Source organism: Pinus tabuliformis, chromosome 5_1 (assembly GCF_031772625.1).
Source record: "Pinus tabuliformis cultivar Carrire ecotype Pingquan chromosome 5_1, CPIR1, whole genome shotgun sequence".
Classification (NCBI taxonomy): Eukaryota; Viridiplantae; Streptophyta; class Pinopsida; order Pinales; family Pinaceae; genus Pinus; species Pinus tabuliformis.
The window spans coordinates 550659250-550678540 of record NC_142305.1 but is presented as its reverse complement, the minus strand read 5'-3'; the positions used below and the strand labels follow the sequence as shown (position 1 = coordinate 550678540).

Sequence of the window (19291 nt, the reverse complement as noted above, 5' to 3'; positions counted from 1 at the left end):
CCACGTGCTCCTTTTCTCTCTACTTTTGGATTCCTCCTTTTGACTAAGGTGCTAAATGCTCCTACATCACACAATCTGGTGGGTACGTTCGTTCATCTAAAATCACATAGTAAACAATCTAGTTTCAACTTTCTCGTTAGGAGATACGCAACTCATAGGGCTATACATCAAAATTGTAATCACTTTCTATGTTTTCACTTAAAATAGATGTATTTTTTTTTTGTAAGCTAATGTAGGACCTTTACTATTATATTCACACAAATTTAACTATATACAAACACTTGGTGACCTCAACCCGCCCCGAGGGGAAACCGGGTCTGTTGGTCACCACAAGTCTATAAGAGCCACCCCATATCATAAGTACTGAGTCTGCAAAAACATGACTGAAACACTACTCTACCATAAACTATGCTAGTATCCTATCAGTTTTAACAATTCAGAACATTTCAAAAGGAGAACTGTTTCTCAAAAAACTTAATGAAAAGAACACTTGTAAAAACTAGAAGACTCAGTCTACCATTGTTTCAGGCATGGTCTCCTCGTCGCGCGGCCCTGTGGTGATTTTCTTCAGAAGAACTTGGATTTCCTCCAGTCTACTATCCTGCATCAGAAGAGTGAGTTGAAGGTTTTTCAATTCCCTTCTTAGATTTGGAATTCCTTGAGCCATTTCTGTCATCTCCTCAGCAACCTGCTCCATAGCCTTAGCCAATAGGTGTTTCACCACCCAGTAGACATGCAGAGACTGTTTATAAAGGGATAGACGACCCCTTGTATTTCCTGGGTCTGGCAGAAGGTAGACCCAGTCCTCCATTTCCGGGTCTGATTCCTCCTGCATTACATTATTTTCTAGCTCTTGAATAATTCTTCTTATGTCTCCATTGGTTCCTTCGTTAAATGCCCTCTCTGCTTCCCGGATCATCTGCTTCCTGGTCTTCCTTCCTCGTTTCTGTCCGGTTGAAGAAGGTGCCTTGGCCTCCTGACTCTCGTTTTGCCTTTCTCTCCCACGGCCCCTGCGTCTTCTCCCTCTGCCTGTGTTGGATAGTCCTCCCCTGGTGGTACCACGGCTTCCTTGACCGGCCTCGAAAGACACCTTCTTCATACAATCTTTCCTGCCTGGCTCCATTTCGTCCTTGTTTCGACTACCTTCTTCTCCTGACTGCTCTTCCTCCAGCATGCTTTCCCTCACCGGTTTTCCTTTAATGCGAACCTGTTCTGTAATTCCCCGAGGTCTGTCTTCCTCCCAGCTCTTCTGCTCATCTGTCTCACTCTGGCTTTGATCCATAACCATCTGGACTCTCTGCTTGTCCTTATCTTGTCTTGTCCGCCTCCCTTCCTCATCTGCGTTTTCTCCATCCTTCCTTCTTCTCTCAGCCATTGTCTTCTGCCCCTTTCTGCGATGGTTGTCAAGTACTCTCTGCCAAATGCTCTCTGCCCTCGTCACCTTTCTTAACCTCAGACTATCTGTTTCTATGTCTTTACCTGTTCTTATAAGATTATTGACACCTATCCCGCGCTTCGTTGTCCGTGCGCCTCCATTCTTTACCCCAGCCTTCTCCATTATTCTTCCATCACCTCGCCTCGGATTTCGTCCCTGCCTGCCAACTGACTCTGCATCCTGGGTTATGATTATCTTAGGAGGTGGCTTGTGTTTCCACCTTCTGACCTCCATCATTATTTCTTCCAGCGTCCTCTTTCCCACCCCGATCGGAGTAAAATAGATGTATTATTTTAGTTGGCCTGCAGTATGATTTAAAACTATTTTTCTTCGATTAAGATTAAGATTTTATTAATAAGTTAATGGTTAGGTAAAAAAATAGATGAATAATCTAAGACTTAAGCCATCTCTCAAGCCTAAAAGCTTTATAACAAATTAACTCAGAGCAAACAATAATAACTATACGCACAGAGTACTAATTTAGTAGATTTTTTCATTATTAAAAAATATATATTTTCTTTTTCTTATTGTTATAAATTATATATATTATTCCACTAAATATGTAAAAAAAATCTCAAATATATATTAAAATAAAAATTAATTTGACATGTTCAATTAAATTTAACTTCAAAAAAATTCATTTAACAACTATTACTGCAACCTCAGTTCATAATTACCACTAACTGATATATCTTCTCCTTATGGTTCCAAATCATGTTGGCGTTGTAAAATTATTTCATCTAAGAGATTATGACGTGCAACCCTGATTACAAATATTATATACTTGCAGCCCTCATTACAAATATTATATGATTTTCTATATTATAATAAGGAAATTAAGATTTTGTTTTTACAGGAACAGAAGAAATCCCACTGCATTAATTAATGGACAAAATCTCTGTGCTTTTATTATGGAAATTCGGGGTGTATCCAAAGGTCAACAAAATTAAACAGGCACGCTGAAAAAAAAAAAAAACTTATTTTGTTGTTGCGTTCTTACTTGAATAAGAAGAACGTCTAACTTCATTCTGCCTCTTACCGGCTCATTTTCTGTCCATACTGAAAACAAGTTCCCACATGTACTGCTGTCTTTTCGTTTTCGACACATAAGAGACAACTCGATATCTTCTTTGGGATTGACAAACGCGTTTTCTGATTACATCTTAGTCTTTCTTAGTTTTAGTTTTATTTGGAGAGGTTTAAGGAAGGGAGGAATTGCTACGAAAGTTAAAAATGGCTGGAATCTAGGTAAAAATATTTCAAATTTTTTTTTATAGATGTAGTGTTTGAATCATGTTTTTGATAATAAAATAGATTCAGTACGATCAAAAATTTTTAAGGCACCTAAAATTATGAATTTTAAATAATTTTTAATTAGATTTACAAAAATACTTACTAAATTTCTTCAAAACATAACCAAAATTTCTATAACTTTCGAAAAAAAAACATAATTTTTAAACTACATTCTTTTTATTTAATTATATTTTCTAAATTCTCAATGAAATCTTTTATTTCCATTTGCGGTATATCACGCAAATCATCAAGAAAAAACAGATTCATCTGCCTGTGGCACAGGGTGTTCGAATGGATTATATATATATATATATATATATATATATATATATTTCAGAGAGAAAATCATCATGGATTATATTAAGAGAATATAAAGATCTAAATACATGATTGTTGTTATGTGGACAAGGGCGAAAAATTACAGATTGTACCAAATACATATATATATATATATATATATATATATATTTCAGAGAGAAAATCATCATGGATTATATTAAGAGAATATAAAGATCTAAATACATGATTGTCGTTATGTGGACAAGGGCGAAAAATTACAGATTGTACCAAATACTTCCACGGATAACCCGACAATATATATATATATATATATATATATATATATATATATATATATATATATATATATATATATATATATATCAAGGGAATTGGACATCTTATCAGTTAAACAATTAATAAAGTGTAATTTCAGATATTCTGTATTTCTTAAAACCCAAAAAAAAATTATCAGCATTTTATCATTAAAATTATTAATCAAATTTTAGAATATTTTATATTTTTTTAAACCAAAAAAATGGATAATCAATATTTTATGATCAAAATTATTAATCAGATTTCGAAATATCTATAAAATTTAACAAGCATGAACACAATCAAACAACTATTCAAAAAATTATTGATCATAAGTTCAATTTTTAAATTAATTTTACATTATTAAAATTAGGAATAATGTAAAAATGGTTAGATTGTTAAAAGTTTGAAATATATGGTAAACTATTTATCATATCTTAAATTTTTAAGATAATTTTACATCAGTAATAATGTAAAAATATTTAGATTGTTAAGAGTTTGAAATCGATTGTTTTCGATTCCGTTAAAAAGTGTTTAGGTTTAGAATTAGTGAATTATCTTGTTCTTAATTTTGGGAATGGTTTACATCTAAATTTTCCTATAAATTGTAGGTTGTTTGAAGAAAGATATTAGATCATTTGTGGGTGTTTTCCCAATGTAACTGATAATCTCTGAAGGTTTTCTCTCTGATTTGGTATTAGCGCTATAAGCCACAGCAGTGGTGCAGATGAGTGTCGAGTTTGTATGTGGAATTAACAACTCTGTCGTAGCTGCGCTGCAACTATGTGAAGCATAGTTACCAAATCCTCCCGTATCAGAGCAAAATATACGAAATCTTGATGATGATCCATTCCTTTTGAAAACCTGTGGTTTTTAGTTACCCCACCCATTAGTTATTTCAGTGGCATAGGATGCATAAGTTTGTTATTTCTTGGGCATGGTAAGCTAACAATAGACTTAGTCTGAACACAAAATTGAGTGACTAACCAATTTTTTAAAAGAATAAAGGTTTTTGTATTAAAGGGCAGTGTGATTTTTAAGATTTTTGAATTGTATCGATAAGATTATTATATTAAAAATAAATGAGGAAGAAAATGGGTTAAAAGAATGATTGTTAAAGGAAGGAAAACTATATATATCTGTGTCTTTAAGATGTATATTGTCTATATTTTTTAAATTAAAAAATTTCATTCATGTATCAAATTGGAACTGGGTAACTGTGGTGAGAGGTTTACAGTAGTCGACCTGTGTGAGAAGCTCTTTGTTAGTCAAATTGTGTGATAATTTGTGTTAGTCAAGCTGTGTGAGAGTTGAGTTGTGCACTAGCTATTGTGTAGAGCCTATGAATGGAAACGTTGTCACGCGAGAGCTTTATGCATTAAACTATAATGTGAATGGCTGGAATTGGTACTTTTAACATCCTAGTCCTGTTGTGTTGTGGCTTCCTTAGGAAGTGACCTGGAATTCATTGTGAGAGTTTAATATTGAAGTTATTAAAGGGTGGTGGTCACATGGAGATCCTATGGAAAGGTATGTGCACTAGATATGGCACCATGTGCCACAATGCATTGTGGAAGAGTGTTAAAACGAAGTGTAGTCACTTTTGTGAACTACACTAGACAAATTCCTCAAAGCATTTTCAGTTGGAGTTGTGATGTCATTATTTAGTGAAGTGTTTTGTAAGGAACAAGTGTGAGGAGGTTGTGGAAAAGTGTTGCATGGGGAAGCCAAGTATTAGATCATGTCTCATGTGTTGAAGTAAGGTGTTGAGAAGTAAAGTGTTGAGAAAGAGAAAGCCACCACATTATTGGAAGGGAAGGGTCCACATTTAAGGTGTCATTGAATAATAAAAAACAATTTTCATTTTTAACTTGTGAGATTTTTTTTTTTTTTTTTAATTGCAACTAAATAAATAATTTTTTGGTAGTGTTAACCAAGTTTGATGGTGAAAATTACGCGAATTGAAAATTTAAAATGCATACATTGATGAAAGGATATGATTTCTTGATGATTTCATGCAACAATGAAGATAAACCAAAAGCCCTGTTAGCTATGGACAAATAAATTCAAGAATGAGAGAAATGGAAAATACATGAAAATGTTATTCTAAGAATGTTTGTAAAAGGAAATATTATACCCTGCATCAGAGATTGCAAGATATCAAATGAGATGTGGAAAATGCTCAAATATTTGTATGATATGAAGAATCCAAATTAAGTGTTAGTTTTGAAGAGTAAACTTCTGTAGGTAAAAATGGTGGAAAATGAAAGCATTAGCAATTTCATTTCAAGAATCAAAGAACTTAAAGAAAAACTAGGTGATATATGTGAGACAGTATCTAGCACTAATTTAGTCACCATAAATTTAAATAGTATTCTAGATGAATACCAAATGTTCATTACACGTCTTGTAGCAAGGGAGAAAGATCCTACTTTTAATGGGTTTGTGTGTATACTTACGCGGGTGGAAGAGAGGCAAAATAACCTTAATCAAAGACTTCATAGGTCTGATATGGCATTAGTAACAAAACATAAACAAACTTTCAAAGGAAAGCCACGAGAGAAAATTAAATGAGGGAAGCCACAACATAAGTCATTTCAAGGTCCTCCACGTGCAAAAAATAATGCAAATATGAGGAGAAATGATGCTTGTTATTACTGTGATAAGATTGGTAACTTTACTAGAGATTGTCCTAAGAGGAGGTACAATCAATCTAAACAAACAAGACATATAGGACATTTTTCTAATAATAATTCCTTCACAAATAATAAATTAAGAAACATGAAGTTGCTTGTCTCAGATGTTGTGTTCCATGTTCAAACTGATGATAGCAATGTAGGGTTCATAGTTTTTGGTGCATCAATTCATTTGGCATTTCATATAGACTAGTTTGATACATTTCATGACAATATTATGGTGCTAATATTTATCTAGGAGATAATAAATCTCATGAAATAAAAGGTTGTAGAGACATATCTGTAATTTTACTTCATGGATACGAGAAACATATTCAGAATATCATGTGTGTACCATGTATAGAGAACTTGATTTTAGTACCACTATAGGAAATAAGAGCCTTGAAGGTTGAATTTGTGAAATATTAATTTTTCCTAAATGAAATGCAAGATCACTACAAAGATTTCACAACAAGAGTAATATTTGGAGTACAATATAAGCCTGATACTACCAGGAGAGGTCATCAAGCATTAACATTTGCATCCATGTCATACAAATAGTTGTGGTGTCAAAAGTATGGACATTTGAATCGTAATGATCTCATTTTTCTTTAGAAGAATGATATGCAAAAGGGTCTTCCAAATCTCAAGTGTGATTATATTATGTGTGAAGGATATGCACTAGGTAGACAACATAGGGGGGAATTTCCTATAAATAAAAAAATCAAATTCTTGAATTATTAAATGACGATATACGTGGTCTTCCGAAAATAATGTATCTGATGGGAGCATATTATTTTAATAGTGTTATTGATGATAGTAATAGATATAATATGGTCTATTTTATCATGTAGAAAAGTGATATTTTTGAGTATTTTAATGAAATCAAGAAAAATGTTAAAAAACAAATAGGTAGGTACATCAAAAATCTCATATTAGATCAAGGGGAGAGGTATACATCAGGAGACTTAATTAGGTATTGAAAAGGGAATGTAATTATGCAATAAATACAATTCCACATACATCTCAATGAAATGGAGTAGCTGAGAGAATTAAAAGAGTAATGGTTGAATGTGCTCAATGTGATAATGGTTGAATGTGCTCAATGTGATAAGGGTTGAGCGTGCTCAAAGTATGATCAAAGGTAAAGGTTCATGTAATGGTATTTGGGCTAAATATCTTAATAATATTATATATCTAAAAAAATGGTCCAACTAGATTCCTAGAACTTGAAACAACCCTCCCCACACTTACCCACTTTAACATACTTACAAGGGTAAATGTGAGCTGAGAGTTAGTATGCATGACACAGCATCCAAGATCCAATTATGGAAGTGGATTCCACTTGTCTAGACTTACTGCAACACCTGGAAACACATGATTACCCAGACGTCAAACAATTTTCATTAGTAGCCTTTTCCTTGAGTTGAAACCACTTTCTAACCTATCTTACAACACAACTACATGGATGCAAACCCGCCAGACTAGCTAGAGGCCTCCAGCCACACACAGAACCCATCCTCCATGCTGTTGTGGCTGATATTTCTTCTTTTTATGCTTTCCATTAAATAAAATTTAAGGTCTAAAAGGGCCTCCTAAGGAATATTTTAAAATAATAGTGGAAATAATAGAATAATATTAGATTATTTCATCAAATTTTAGAGGGAAAAAAAGAAGAAAAAACTATTATTTTAACTTTTATTTTCAATTTATCTCCCTATGTTTTTACTCAAGCTTCGAGTAGGAGCACTTGATAGATGCATAATTTAATTCCTCATCCAAGGAGTGCCCATGTTGCATACCTCTGATGGACCCTACTACACGAAAACTGAGAAATACATGAAAAATGTGATTACAATCACATTTTTCATGTATTTCTCATTTTTCATTTCATAGGGTCCATTGAAGGTACGCAACATGGGCACTCCTTGGATGAGGAATTAAACTTTTCATCCAATGAATGCTCCTTATCGAAATTTTAGTAAAACCATAAGGAGATAAGTTGAAAATACGAGATGAAAAAATAACATTTTATTCTTTTATTTTTTTATCTTTTTACTTTTTTACTCCAAAAATGGTGAATTAACCACCATGGTTGACATCATCATCTTGAATCCTATTGGTTCTTATAAACTTGATTTTGGTTGTACATTTTTGTTTTGTGGCCTATTTTTAACCTCAAAATTTCTCTAATGCGGCTACAGACTTAGTTGCAAAATTTTAGGTCTAGCCTACAAGTTAACTGTCGAGAAATTCCCAAACTTTTATCAACAAAGTTCCATAGTCTTCCCATCATATTTATAAGCTTTTTTATTGTCCAAGCTTGCCAAACATATGTTAATAATTTAGAAAAATGCTTTGTAAACATAATATATGTAGTCATGAATTCATAATTTGTTCTCTGCCTACATTAGTTTCATAGAAAAGCCTTGCTTCCCTCTCATACTAGTTGTAACAAACACATATTAGCTCATGCATTCAAACAATCCATATAATATCTTTTCAAATCAGGAGCAAGCCAATAACAAGAGAACTTCATATAATAAGAAATATATAATGCATGTAACCAGTATTTAAATAGAATGAAGCCACGACAAACCAGTCATATAATGACACAATGAAAAAAAACTTGTGCTCATTGATCTCATTAAATAATAACACATCTTAACATAAACATAGTGCCAACCAAGTCAGGGACTTCCACATATGACCTGACTATATATTTGGTTGAACCAAATCTTTCTTCCATCCAATCACCCCTGTGCCATATTCTAAGCATGAATGTGGGATCACGTGGAATAAACCAAAACGTGAACATACAGGGAATCCAGAGGACACCTCCTCCATCCTCATATCATAATGATTTCACCCAATACAATGTTGAGAAATCGCCAAAACCAATGCAAGCTTTGATGCCACATAATTTCTTCCCCAAACCTAGAGAAAATTTCTTGCCTCCATCCACCTATAAAGAGCTTCCTAAAGGAAACCATCTCCACCCTTAACCATTTTTATTTTACCTAAGAACACCTCAACCAGGATCCAAAGTCCACCAACAATCCAAAACTCAACCAACAACGAACCCACTATATCATGGCTATCCGAGAAATGGCATAATGCAAGGTTGTACATCACTGTCAGTCCAACAAAATACCATGCCAATGACAAAAGTATTGACCAATAAACCAATGCATAAACCATGCATTTGAATTCCAACAAGATAATCAAACATGCACACTATGACCTGGGAATCCAAAACTATTTTCTTCCCTTTCTTTTTGTTCTCCTAATCTTCTTCATGGATACCACGCAAATTCGTCTTCTGCTCCTTGCTCTCCTTGCTTGTCTCTTGCTTGTGTGATTATTGTATTTCATGTGCTCCTTTTCTTTCTTGTGTTCCTTCCTTGTGTCCAATTTCTCTAGTCTCTCTCTTGTTGTAGTGTTCTCTCTCTCTTTTCCTCTATTTTCCCCAAAAGAGAATTCTAGAATGTTGTCTCTTCAATTTCTTTTCTTTTCTTTTCCTTTTCATTCATTTTTCCTTGCATGCATATTATTTTACTATTTTTATTCTCTATTTTCTCTTCCTCTTCATCTTTCTTGTATAAGTACTATGTTTTAATGACTCAAATGGTTTAAGCATTAAATTTTTATCAATATATGTATAATAAAGAGAAAAATGAAATCTGTGGAAGAGGAGTATAACTCTATTGTGAAAAATGAAAATGGGAATTAACATATATTCGTGAAAATAAAGCCCCTATGTGATGAATATGGTTATATAAGTAAAATCTAAATCAATATTTGTTGCAAAATGTTATTACAAAAAAAGGTTTATATTACAAGAGACTTGTGTACCAATACTGAAATTAAACAAAAATAGAATAATAATAGAATTGGCCAAATGATATAATTACAATTTACATTAGTTATATGTGAAATTATATTTTTGGGGTGGAGATTTGAAAGAAGAGGTTTATCTTGTCCAACTAAAAGGATTTGTGAAATGGAGTAAAGAGCATATTTTGTGCACATTGAAGAAAGACTTATATAGGCTTAAACATGCCTCTAGGTCATGGTATAAAAAATAGATAGGTTCTTTATACATTGGGGATTTACAAAAAGAAAAAGTGATCATAATTTGTATACCATTTGATATACTGATGGACATATTAAATTAATATATTTATATGTTGATGATATAATCATCACAGAGAGTGCTAGATACTTGATTAAAGATATCAAGAGATAGTTATCGCAATTATTTTAGATGAAATATCTTAAAGAGAACATTATTTTTTAGGTTTGAAAGCATAGAGAGGAAATGGAAAGACCATAATCACACAGAGTAAATATGTAAAGGGATTTCTCAAAACATTTAACATAGATGAATGCAAAGAAGTGTCTACTCTATTGAAATAAAATTCCAAGCTCTATAATGATCATGGAATAAAATAAGTTGATGGTACATCACATCAATAGTTGGTCAAAAATATAAATTATCTCACTACAACTAGGCTTGATATTAATGTTTCAATCATTGTTAGCTAGCTCATGGCTAAGTCTCATAATAGTCATTTGAATTATGAAATAATGGCTCTTCACTATTTTAAATATCCTATTACTTTTGTCATTGAATATACTAATGATTTTAATGTTGATCTAATAGGTTAAACAAATTTTGATTAGACTTGAATTCCAAATGACAAAAGGTATACTTGTGCATATGTATTCAATGGGGGACTGTTGACAGTGCTGGAAATATGCCAACAAAGGGTGTCTCCTGAGTATGATGTCCCAATTAGAGCTAACATAATTTGAAGTATAAGACCCTCCGTATAATAGTTCTGGTCACCATAATTATTAGGGATTTTCCTTGGCTACAATAGTCACATAATATATTATAAAAACAATGTTTCAAACAAGAAAGTAAGTTGACACTGTGAGCCATATAGTTACAATGTATATAAGGTAATTTCACTGAAAGGAAAGGGAGAGTGAGCCTGTAGAAGAAAAGTAATAGTTCATTCCTAAAAGAGGCACACAAGAGCATGGAAATAATCGTTGATTAACCTGCAAAGTAGTTCACCAAATAAAAATGATCATAAAAGAAAGTAACAATGCACATTCAACAAGATGCATACCAAATCCAATGAAATAGTGCATTTTTATTATTATTTGTTAATATAAACATACACCGCAAACAATGAAAGAATAGTCTTACAATCATTCATGAAATATGCATGAAAATGTGATGCATCAAAGATCTTCATATATTAAGTGAAAATCGCAAGATACATGATTACAACAATGCACCTCTAGCCCCAATAGTGGAACATTATGTCACCACTTGTTCCTCCAAAAAAGTATCTTCTCTCATATGCCAAGCTAGAGAAGCCAAGATGAAAAGTCCAAAGTTCCATTCTCTTGAGCTATGAAGGTGTATTTATAAAAAATGAGGTGACTCTCCACCTCCCATATGACTTTTGTCCTCCTTCATGAATCTTGAGTTCCTATTATGTCTTTTCAAATTCCTATGTGACCTTACAGATTCTACATGACTTTAGAAATTTCTAGTGACTTTTCACATTGCATGTGGTACCCTTGGGCATCCACACATTTTACATTTCCTCATTTTTTGAAAATTACATAATTAAATTCCACCTGTGATGTGGAAAAATACATTGACACATATGACTTTTGTGGTGACATTTTGAGTAGCCATGACTTGGCGACAACGACATAAGACTTAATTTCGTCAGTGCAAATCTCTTATCTTTATTGCTCTCACTTTGACTTCTTGATGATGGATCTTTTCTTGTAGTTCATATTCACCATCCAAATGGTCTAGATAAGTGTTGGAACCTTCGATGTCATCATGAGTTTCCATCGCTTTGTCTTGGTCCAAGATTCCTTCACGTCATCCATAATGGTTCTTCCTTTTACTCCTTTGCAAGTGACTTATTGTAATCTCTCCTTGATAACCTCCCTTGGAATCACCCTACCATGTGGAGATGATAACACCTGCAAATGAATTTCACTCATTACAAGCCAACATAAGACAAAAAACCACCTATTATACACTTGCTTCCACATGAAATATTCTGACTATGATGGGACAATGGCCAAGGGCTTTGAGAGAGAGAAGCTATAAATTACATAGGTGAGCTCAAGAGTGACCATGTTTTCCACTGAGACTTGACAATGCATAATAAGGAGAGCCTCTTCAATGTTCTATACAGTGGGAAAGTCGAGGAGGGAGGTATTGCATAGTTTAAATTCACAACGATTAAAAGATGACCCCATTATCCACTAGAACTATGCAATGCAGAGTAGGAGGAAGGATAGGAGATGGCATAGCATAGTGAGGTGTTTTAGTTAGTAGGAGAGATAGGACTAGCCACTGGAATTGCCCAATATGCCATGATTAAGGTGTAGACTCCAAGAATTGCACAGTTGGGGGTTACAGTGACCTAGAGTTGGACCTACTGGGCACCAGAGCTGTAAAATGCATGGTTTGAGTCTCACTTAGTGAAGGGATTACGCAATTGGCTAACGTAAGCAGAAGAAGGTGGGGTCACTTTTCTTTGATGATGCTCACTTCATCATGACAAGGAGAAATTATTTGTACTACAAAAATTTTCATTACAAAAATCTCTAGATGAATCACTTCCCACTAGAACTACGCCATGCACAATAGAGGAAAGACAAAGACAATCTTGGGCACAACAATCAAGAATAAGTAGGAGATACTTGAGAGACTATGCTTCAGGATTGCACAATGTGTTTGTGAAATAAGCTACCCTTAGGATTGTGTTATGCATAGTTCTAAGGGGTAAGGGATGCATCCTTGTTGGCTAAGAATGCAAAATGTGCTCATCTAGTAGCTGAGATTTTAGGTATGCAAAGTGGGAAGACAAGGGGAATCCCAAAAATGGCTAAGTGATAGATCCATGAAACATAAGTTTTGACTACAATTACAAAGTGCGCTATGTTGTAGGAGAGTGTCTAGCGTATACTCTTATGACCTATAAGATTTAATAATGTAGAAGAGTGTGTTAGAGTTTCCTTTAGTGGTGCACTAAAATGAGACACATGCAGGAGTGAAACAATGAAAAGTGACACTTTTGATAGTAAGAATAAGTGAAAATGATACTTGCAAAATCTAAAGAAAGTAAAAGCAAGACATGCAAAATCTAAAGAAAATAAAAGTGACACTTGTGAAAGTGAAAGCAAGCAAAAATGACAATCGCAAATGTGATAGTGACACTTACAAAAAAAAAACATGCAAAGGAGACAGTTGGGAAACTCACACAGATGATGGTACATTTGCAGCTAAGAGTGAGGGATACCATCAACTGAAATTATGCATTGACTGTCCACATGGATTGCAGAGTCATTGTCCATATCAACTTCACAAGCACTATCATCAGGTACTGCACAATGTTTGTGATTTGTGCAATGTATGGAACTGAAGACTGCACAATTAATGTTACGAAGGACTGCACAAGTACTTGCTTCCAATATTGTGCAATGCCTATTTTCAAAGGATAGACATTGACTACTAAGCTTGCTAGAAGGAGGTGCACTTGTGAATGCATAAAAAATGTAAGCATGTGTAAGTAAGTGACTTCAATATTTAGAATCTTAGAAGAAGACTTTAACACTTAGGAAAGCATCAACCAACCATGAATCGAATATGATCAACTTGGAACAACAGATTGTAAGATTATAAGGACGCTCTAACATTCAAGTATAGGCAAGATTTTGGGGTTTGTGTGTTGTAGCGATAATAGGGACCTAGAGCTATCTCATGGAGCATTAAGAGAGAAATAATTGTTACATTTTCATATATAGAAGAAACATGCAAAGCATTATGTAGTGCTACTTGTGAGGAAATATGGTTCAGGAGAATCCTTGAAGGTGTTAGAGAAAGAAACAAGTACCAAGGATTATGAAATGTGATAATCAAAGTGTAATAAAATTGAAAAATAACCTTATTTTTCATGCTAGGTCAAAGGATATTGAAACAAAACATTATTTTTTATGAGAAAATATACAGTCAAAAGAATTTAACTTGGTATATTATAATAAAAATGAAAATGTGTTCAACATATTTATCCAGCCTATTGAAAAGCCTAAGTTTGAACATTGTAAAAATAAATTGTTTATTGTATCTAGGTTTAAAGTTAGTGAATATTAGTCTTGGGGTCAACTCAATTAGCAATCCAAGATATGTGAAATTGTCGAAACTCAAGAGGCTCATGTTCAAATCCCCTTGTTTGTGACCCGGTTTACGGAGAGGAGGTTAGGTCCTAGACCCCTAGAGGTTTACTAGTAGTTGCGTGTCAGGTAGGCTGTTGGGTTCCTCTAGGTCATAAAAAAAAAAATTGTGAATATTATTGTTCTTGATTTCAAGAATTGGTTATGTTTGATTTTTTCTATAAATTGACAGATGTTTCAAATAATATATCAATTTAGTAGTGGATGTTTTCCCAATGTAAGTAATGATATCTCAAGAATATATATCATTTTTGGTTAAATCGTGATTTTTAATTATTTAAAATATGCTTTTGAGTGTATAAATAAATTAATTCCCTTAAAAAAACTTGGAACACTCAAATTATCCAAACAAAATGACCGAATCTAAAATATTTAAATTAAGTTTATTATATATATATATATATATATATATATATATATATATATATATATATATATATATATATATTTTGTTATATAATATTTTCTCTTATATTTTTGTTTATTTTCTTATGGATATTGATTTGGACTTATTTTATTTTAATTTATTTAACAAAAAAAAAATTGTGAATATTATTGTTCTTGATTTCAAGAATTGGTTATGTTTGATTTTTTCTATAAATTGACAGATGTTTCAAATAATATATCAATTTAGTAGTGGATGTTTTCCCAATGTAAGTAATGATATCTCAAGAATATATATCATTTTTGGTTAAATCGTGATTTTTAATTATTTAAAATATGCTTTTGAGTGTATAAATAAATTAATTCCCTTAAAAAAACTTGGAACACTCAAATTATCCAAACAAAATGACCGAATCTAAAATATTTAAATTAAGTTTATTTTATATATATATATATATATATATATATATATATATATATATATATATATATAGATATTTTGTTATATAATATTTTCCCTTATATTTTTGTTTATTTTCTTATGGATATTGATTTGGACTTATTTTATTTTAATTTATTTAACATTTTATCAAATTTTCCATCTTGTCAATACTTTATTATAAAACATATATTTTGTAAAATAATTTTGAAGTTACACAAGATGATTGATCATCACATATCTGCGTGTATTCACTTTAATAGCAATGTAGCAATTTTTATGTTAGGCCCCTATAATACTAGTGTAACCCTTATTGTTATTAGTATAGCCCACTTATTATATTGATGTACCCATGTAGTGCCCATATTGTTACTATTGTGCCCCATAGAAGCCCACCATGGTTATTATTGTGCCCTTACATTATTATTGTTATGTCGGCTCTGATTATGTTATAACCCCTTAGACTCCTATATATAGAAAGGAGGTCTTTTCATTTGTATCATCCAAGAATTGTTCATTTATGTAATGTAAAGGAGGTTTCCCCTCGAAGAGGCTGAATTCTAAGGTGTTGATCTATCTTTTCTATCTTTTCTTGAGCTGGTTTCATAACATTTGGTATCAGAGCTTTGGATTCTAGGGTTTCGCTGCTCCAAACAGGTCATCGTGGCATTTTCGCTATAACTTTTTTTTCTGTGATGTTTCAGAAGTCGCAAAAAAAACCCATTTGAGAAGAAATCGCGCTGAACCTTGGGTCCGAATTTCAGAGCTTTTCGCGTGATATTTTCGGAGATATGATCTGAGGAAGTTGGTCTTTTTGCAGACTCCTGAATTACACTCAAAACAGGTGACCTGGGGAAAATCGTCATAACTTTCTTTCTGAGCATCGGATTGAAATTTCGTAAGAAGGTATAGAAAGAGGATGGACTGTAGTTTTCTTTTATATATTTTTCAGAGTCAAAGGTTGAAACAGTGACACGTGGCACTTCATACAAGTTTGCTCTACTAAACTAGTCTATAATCAGGTCACTGCGGGAGATTGTGCATAACTCTTTCTTGGAGAATCTAATTTGGATCAGACTAGTGGCATTGGAAAGAGGACACAGAGGGCTACTATAGTTCACAATTTTAGAACTTAAAGATCTGAAAGTACAAAGTTACAGTCGTTTCAAGGTCGAGCTCCTAAAATCGAGAAAAAGCAAGATGAGGAAGTTTGATGCCAAGGATCCGGTAAATTGGATACTTCAGATGGAGCAATATTTTGATCTACATGGTGTACAACTGTTACAAAAGGTATGTATTGCATCTTCATATTTAGAACCAGATCAATTTTTATGGTATGAAGGGATTTTTTCTCGTAAAAAACTTGTTACGTGGTCAATTTTCATGGAGGAAATGATATCACATTATGAGGATACAAAGAGCAACACCTTCTTTAGAGAAACACCACAACAATTGGAAAGAGTAAAAGCGCTTTGTGACATAATGGAAAGCAAAATTATGGAAACCAGGAAGCATACCCCTCACAACTATAAAGATGGAAGTGTTGTTTCTCCCAGCCTTCCACAACCTACAAGGGTTACACCACAACAATTGGAAGAAAAAAGAGAAAAAGGGCTTTGTTACAATTGTGATAGCAAATGCACTAAAGGTCATAGGTGTGCTGAGAAGAAATTATTTTACATAGAATATGAAGAGGAGGAAGAAAAGGATCAAGAAACATCAAAAGAAGAGGATATACGCCAGGACACCACCCTAGAGAAAGAAGAAATGAATCAGACCATATCTTGTAAAGCATTGGCAAGAATTACCACTACTCAAACTCTCAAGATAGAAGGACATATCAAGAAGAAAAAGGTGCAAGAAGTGAAAGATCACATCGAGAAAGAAGAAATGAATCCAACCATATCTTGTAATTCAATGGACAAAATTACCACTCCTCAAACTATCAAGATAGAAGGACACATCAAGAAGAAAAATGTTCAAGAAGTGAAAGATCACATCGAGCATCAAGAAATGAATCCGACCATATCTTGTAAAGGACTGGAAGAAATTACCACTCCTCAAAAGATAGAAGGACATATCAAGAAGAAAAAGGTTCAAGCAGAGAAATATCACATCGAGCATCAACAGCAAGTTCTCCAACTTTTAAAGGATAACGCCACTTCAGTGCAAAATCAAACGAAACAACAGGTAGATCAACATCGTAGTGAAAAATGTTTTGATGTAGGTGATTGGGTATTTTTATTGCTACATCTCAAGCAAGCTATTTATAAGAAGGAAATGTTGGCAATACTACATGCACTTAAAAAATGGCGACCTTACCGAATGGGAAGACTCTTCAAGGATGAGGATGTGGAAGCATTGTTTTGTGCTATTTATATTATCCAACCAGATTGGATAAATGAAGCAAGGGATGAATGGAAGAAGGACGAAGAAGTATGGCCACTTATTCAAAAGTTGCAAAAGATCCCAATTCAAGCAATATTGCCAGAAATTGAAGAGGAAGGAAAAATCATATTGGAACCTAGAGCAGTCAAAGAAACAAGAACCCGACAGCTACAAAATCGATCAATTTCAGAGTATCTCATCAAGTGGAAGAACTTACCCGCTGAATATTCCACATGGGAGGACAAAAATTTTATACAGAAGCATCAAGAACTACTCAAGCGTTGAGGACAATGCTTTTTTAAGGAGAGGGGCATGTTAGGCCCCTATAATACTAGTGTAACCCTTATTGTTATTAGTATAGCCCACTTATTATATTGATGTACCCATGTAGTGCCCATATTGTTACTATTGTGCCCCATAGAAGCCCACTATGGTTATTATTGTGCCCTTACATTATTATTGTTATGTCGGCTCTGATTATGTTATAACCCCTTAGACTCCTATATATAGAAAGGAGGTCTTTTCATTTGTATCATCCAAGAATTGTTCATTTATGTAATGTAAAGGAGGTTTCCCCCTCGAAGAGGCTGAATTCTAAGGCGTTGATCTATCTTTTCTATCTTTTCTTGAGCTGGTTTCATAACATTTGGTATCAGAGCCAGGTTATTAGTAATTTAGTTATAACATTTTAGTTTCCTCTTTTGTCTAGGTTTAGTTCAAAGGGCCATATTTATATATATATATATATATAGATATTTTGTTATATAATTTTTTCTCTTATATTTTTGTTTATTTTCTTATGGATATGATTTGGACTTATTTTATTTTAATTTATTTAACATTTTATCAAATTTTCCATCTTGTCAATACTTTATTATAAAACATATATTTTGTAAAATAATTTTGAAGTTACACAAGATGATTGATCATCACATATCTGCGTGTATTCACTTTAATAGCAATGTAGCAATTTTTATGTTAGGCCCCTATAATACTAGTGTAACCCTTATTGTTATTAGTATAGCCCACTTATTATATTGATGTACCCATGTAGTGCCCATATTGTTACTATTGTGCCCCATAGAAGCCCACCATGGTTATTATTGTGCCCTTACATTATTATTGTTATGTCGGCTCTGATTATGTTATAACCCCTTAGACTCCTATATATAGAAAGGAGGTCTTTTCATTTGTATCATCCAAGAATTGTTCATTTATGTAATGTAAAGGAGGTTTCCCACTCGAAGAGGCTGAATTCTAAGGTGTTGATCTATCTTTTCTATCTTTTCTTGAGCTGGTTTCATAACATTTGGTATCAGAGCTTTGGATTCTAGGGTTTCGCTGCTCCAAACAGGTCATCGTGGCATTTTCGCTATTATTTTTTTTTTTGTGATGTTTCAGAAGTCGCAAAAAAACCCATTTAAGAAGAAATCGCGCTGAACCTTGGGTCCGAATTTCAGAGCTTTTCGCGTGATATTTTCGGAGATATGATCTGAGGAAGTTGGTCTTTTTGCAGACTCCTGAATTACACTCAAAACAGGTGACCTGGGGAAAATCGTCATAACTTTCTTTCTGAGCATCGGATTGAAATTTCGTAAGAAGGTATAGAAAGAGGATGGATTGTAGTTTTCTTTTATATATGTTTCAGAGTCAAAGGTTGAAACAGTGACACGTGGCACTTCATACAAGTTTGCTCTACTAAACTAGTCTATAATCAGGTCACTGCGGGAGATTGTGCATAACTCTTTCTTGGAGAATCTAATTTGGATCAGACTAGTGGCATTGGAAAGAGGACACAGAGGG

General features: G+C 33.3%; 1 protein-coding gene across 4 annotated transcripts in view; it reads left to right on the top strand.

Annotated features, from left to right (window-relative positions):
- LOC149165977 (mini zinc finger protein 3-like) overlaps window positions 1–19291 on the top strand; it is a 139843-nt gene that overhangs the window by 35460 nt on the left and 85092 nt on the right. The window contains exon 2 of one of the 4 annotated variants that reach the window (XM_089431247.1): window positions 4024–4160. The exons of the other annotated variants lie outside the window; for them this stretch is intronic. Within the exon in view, the coding sequence (XP_089287373.1) occupies window positions 4024–4078 (55 nt within the window). The 3' untranslated portion in view covers window positions 4079–4160. Of the gene's footprint in view, window positions 1–4023; window positions 4161–19291 lie in introns of those variants that run through there. 4 annotated transcript variants of the gene reach the window in all.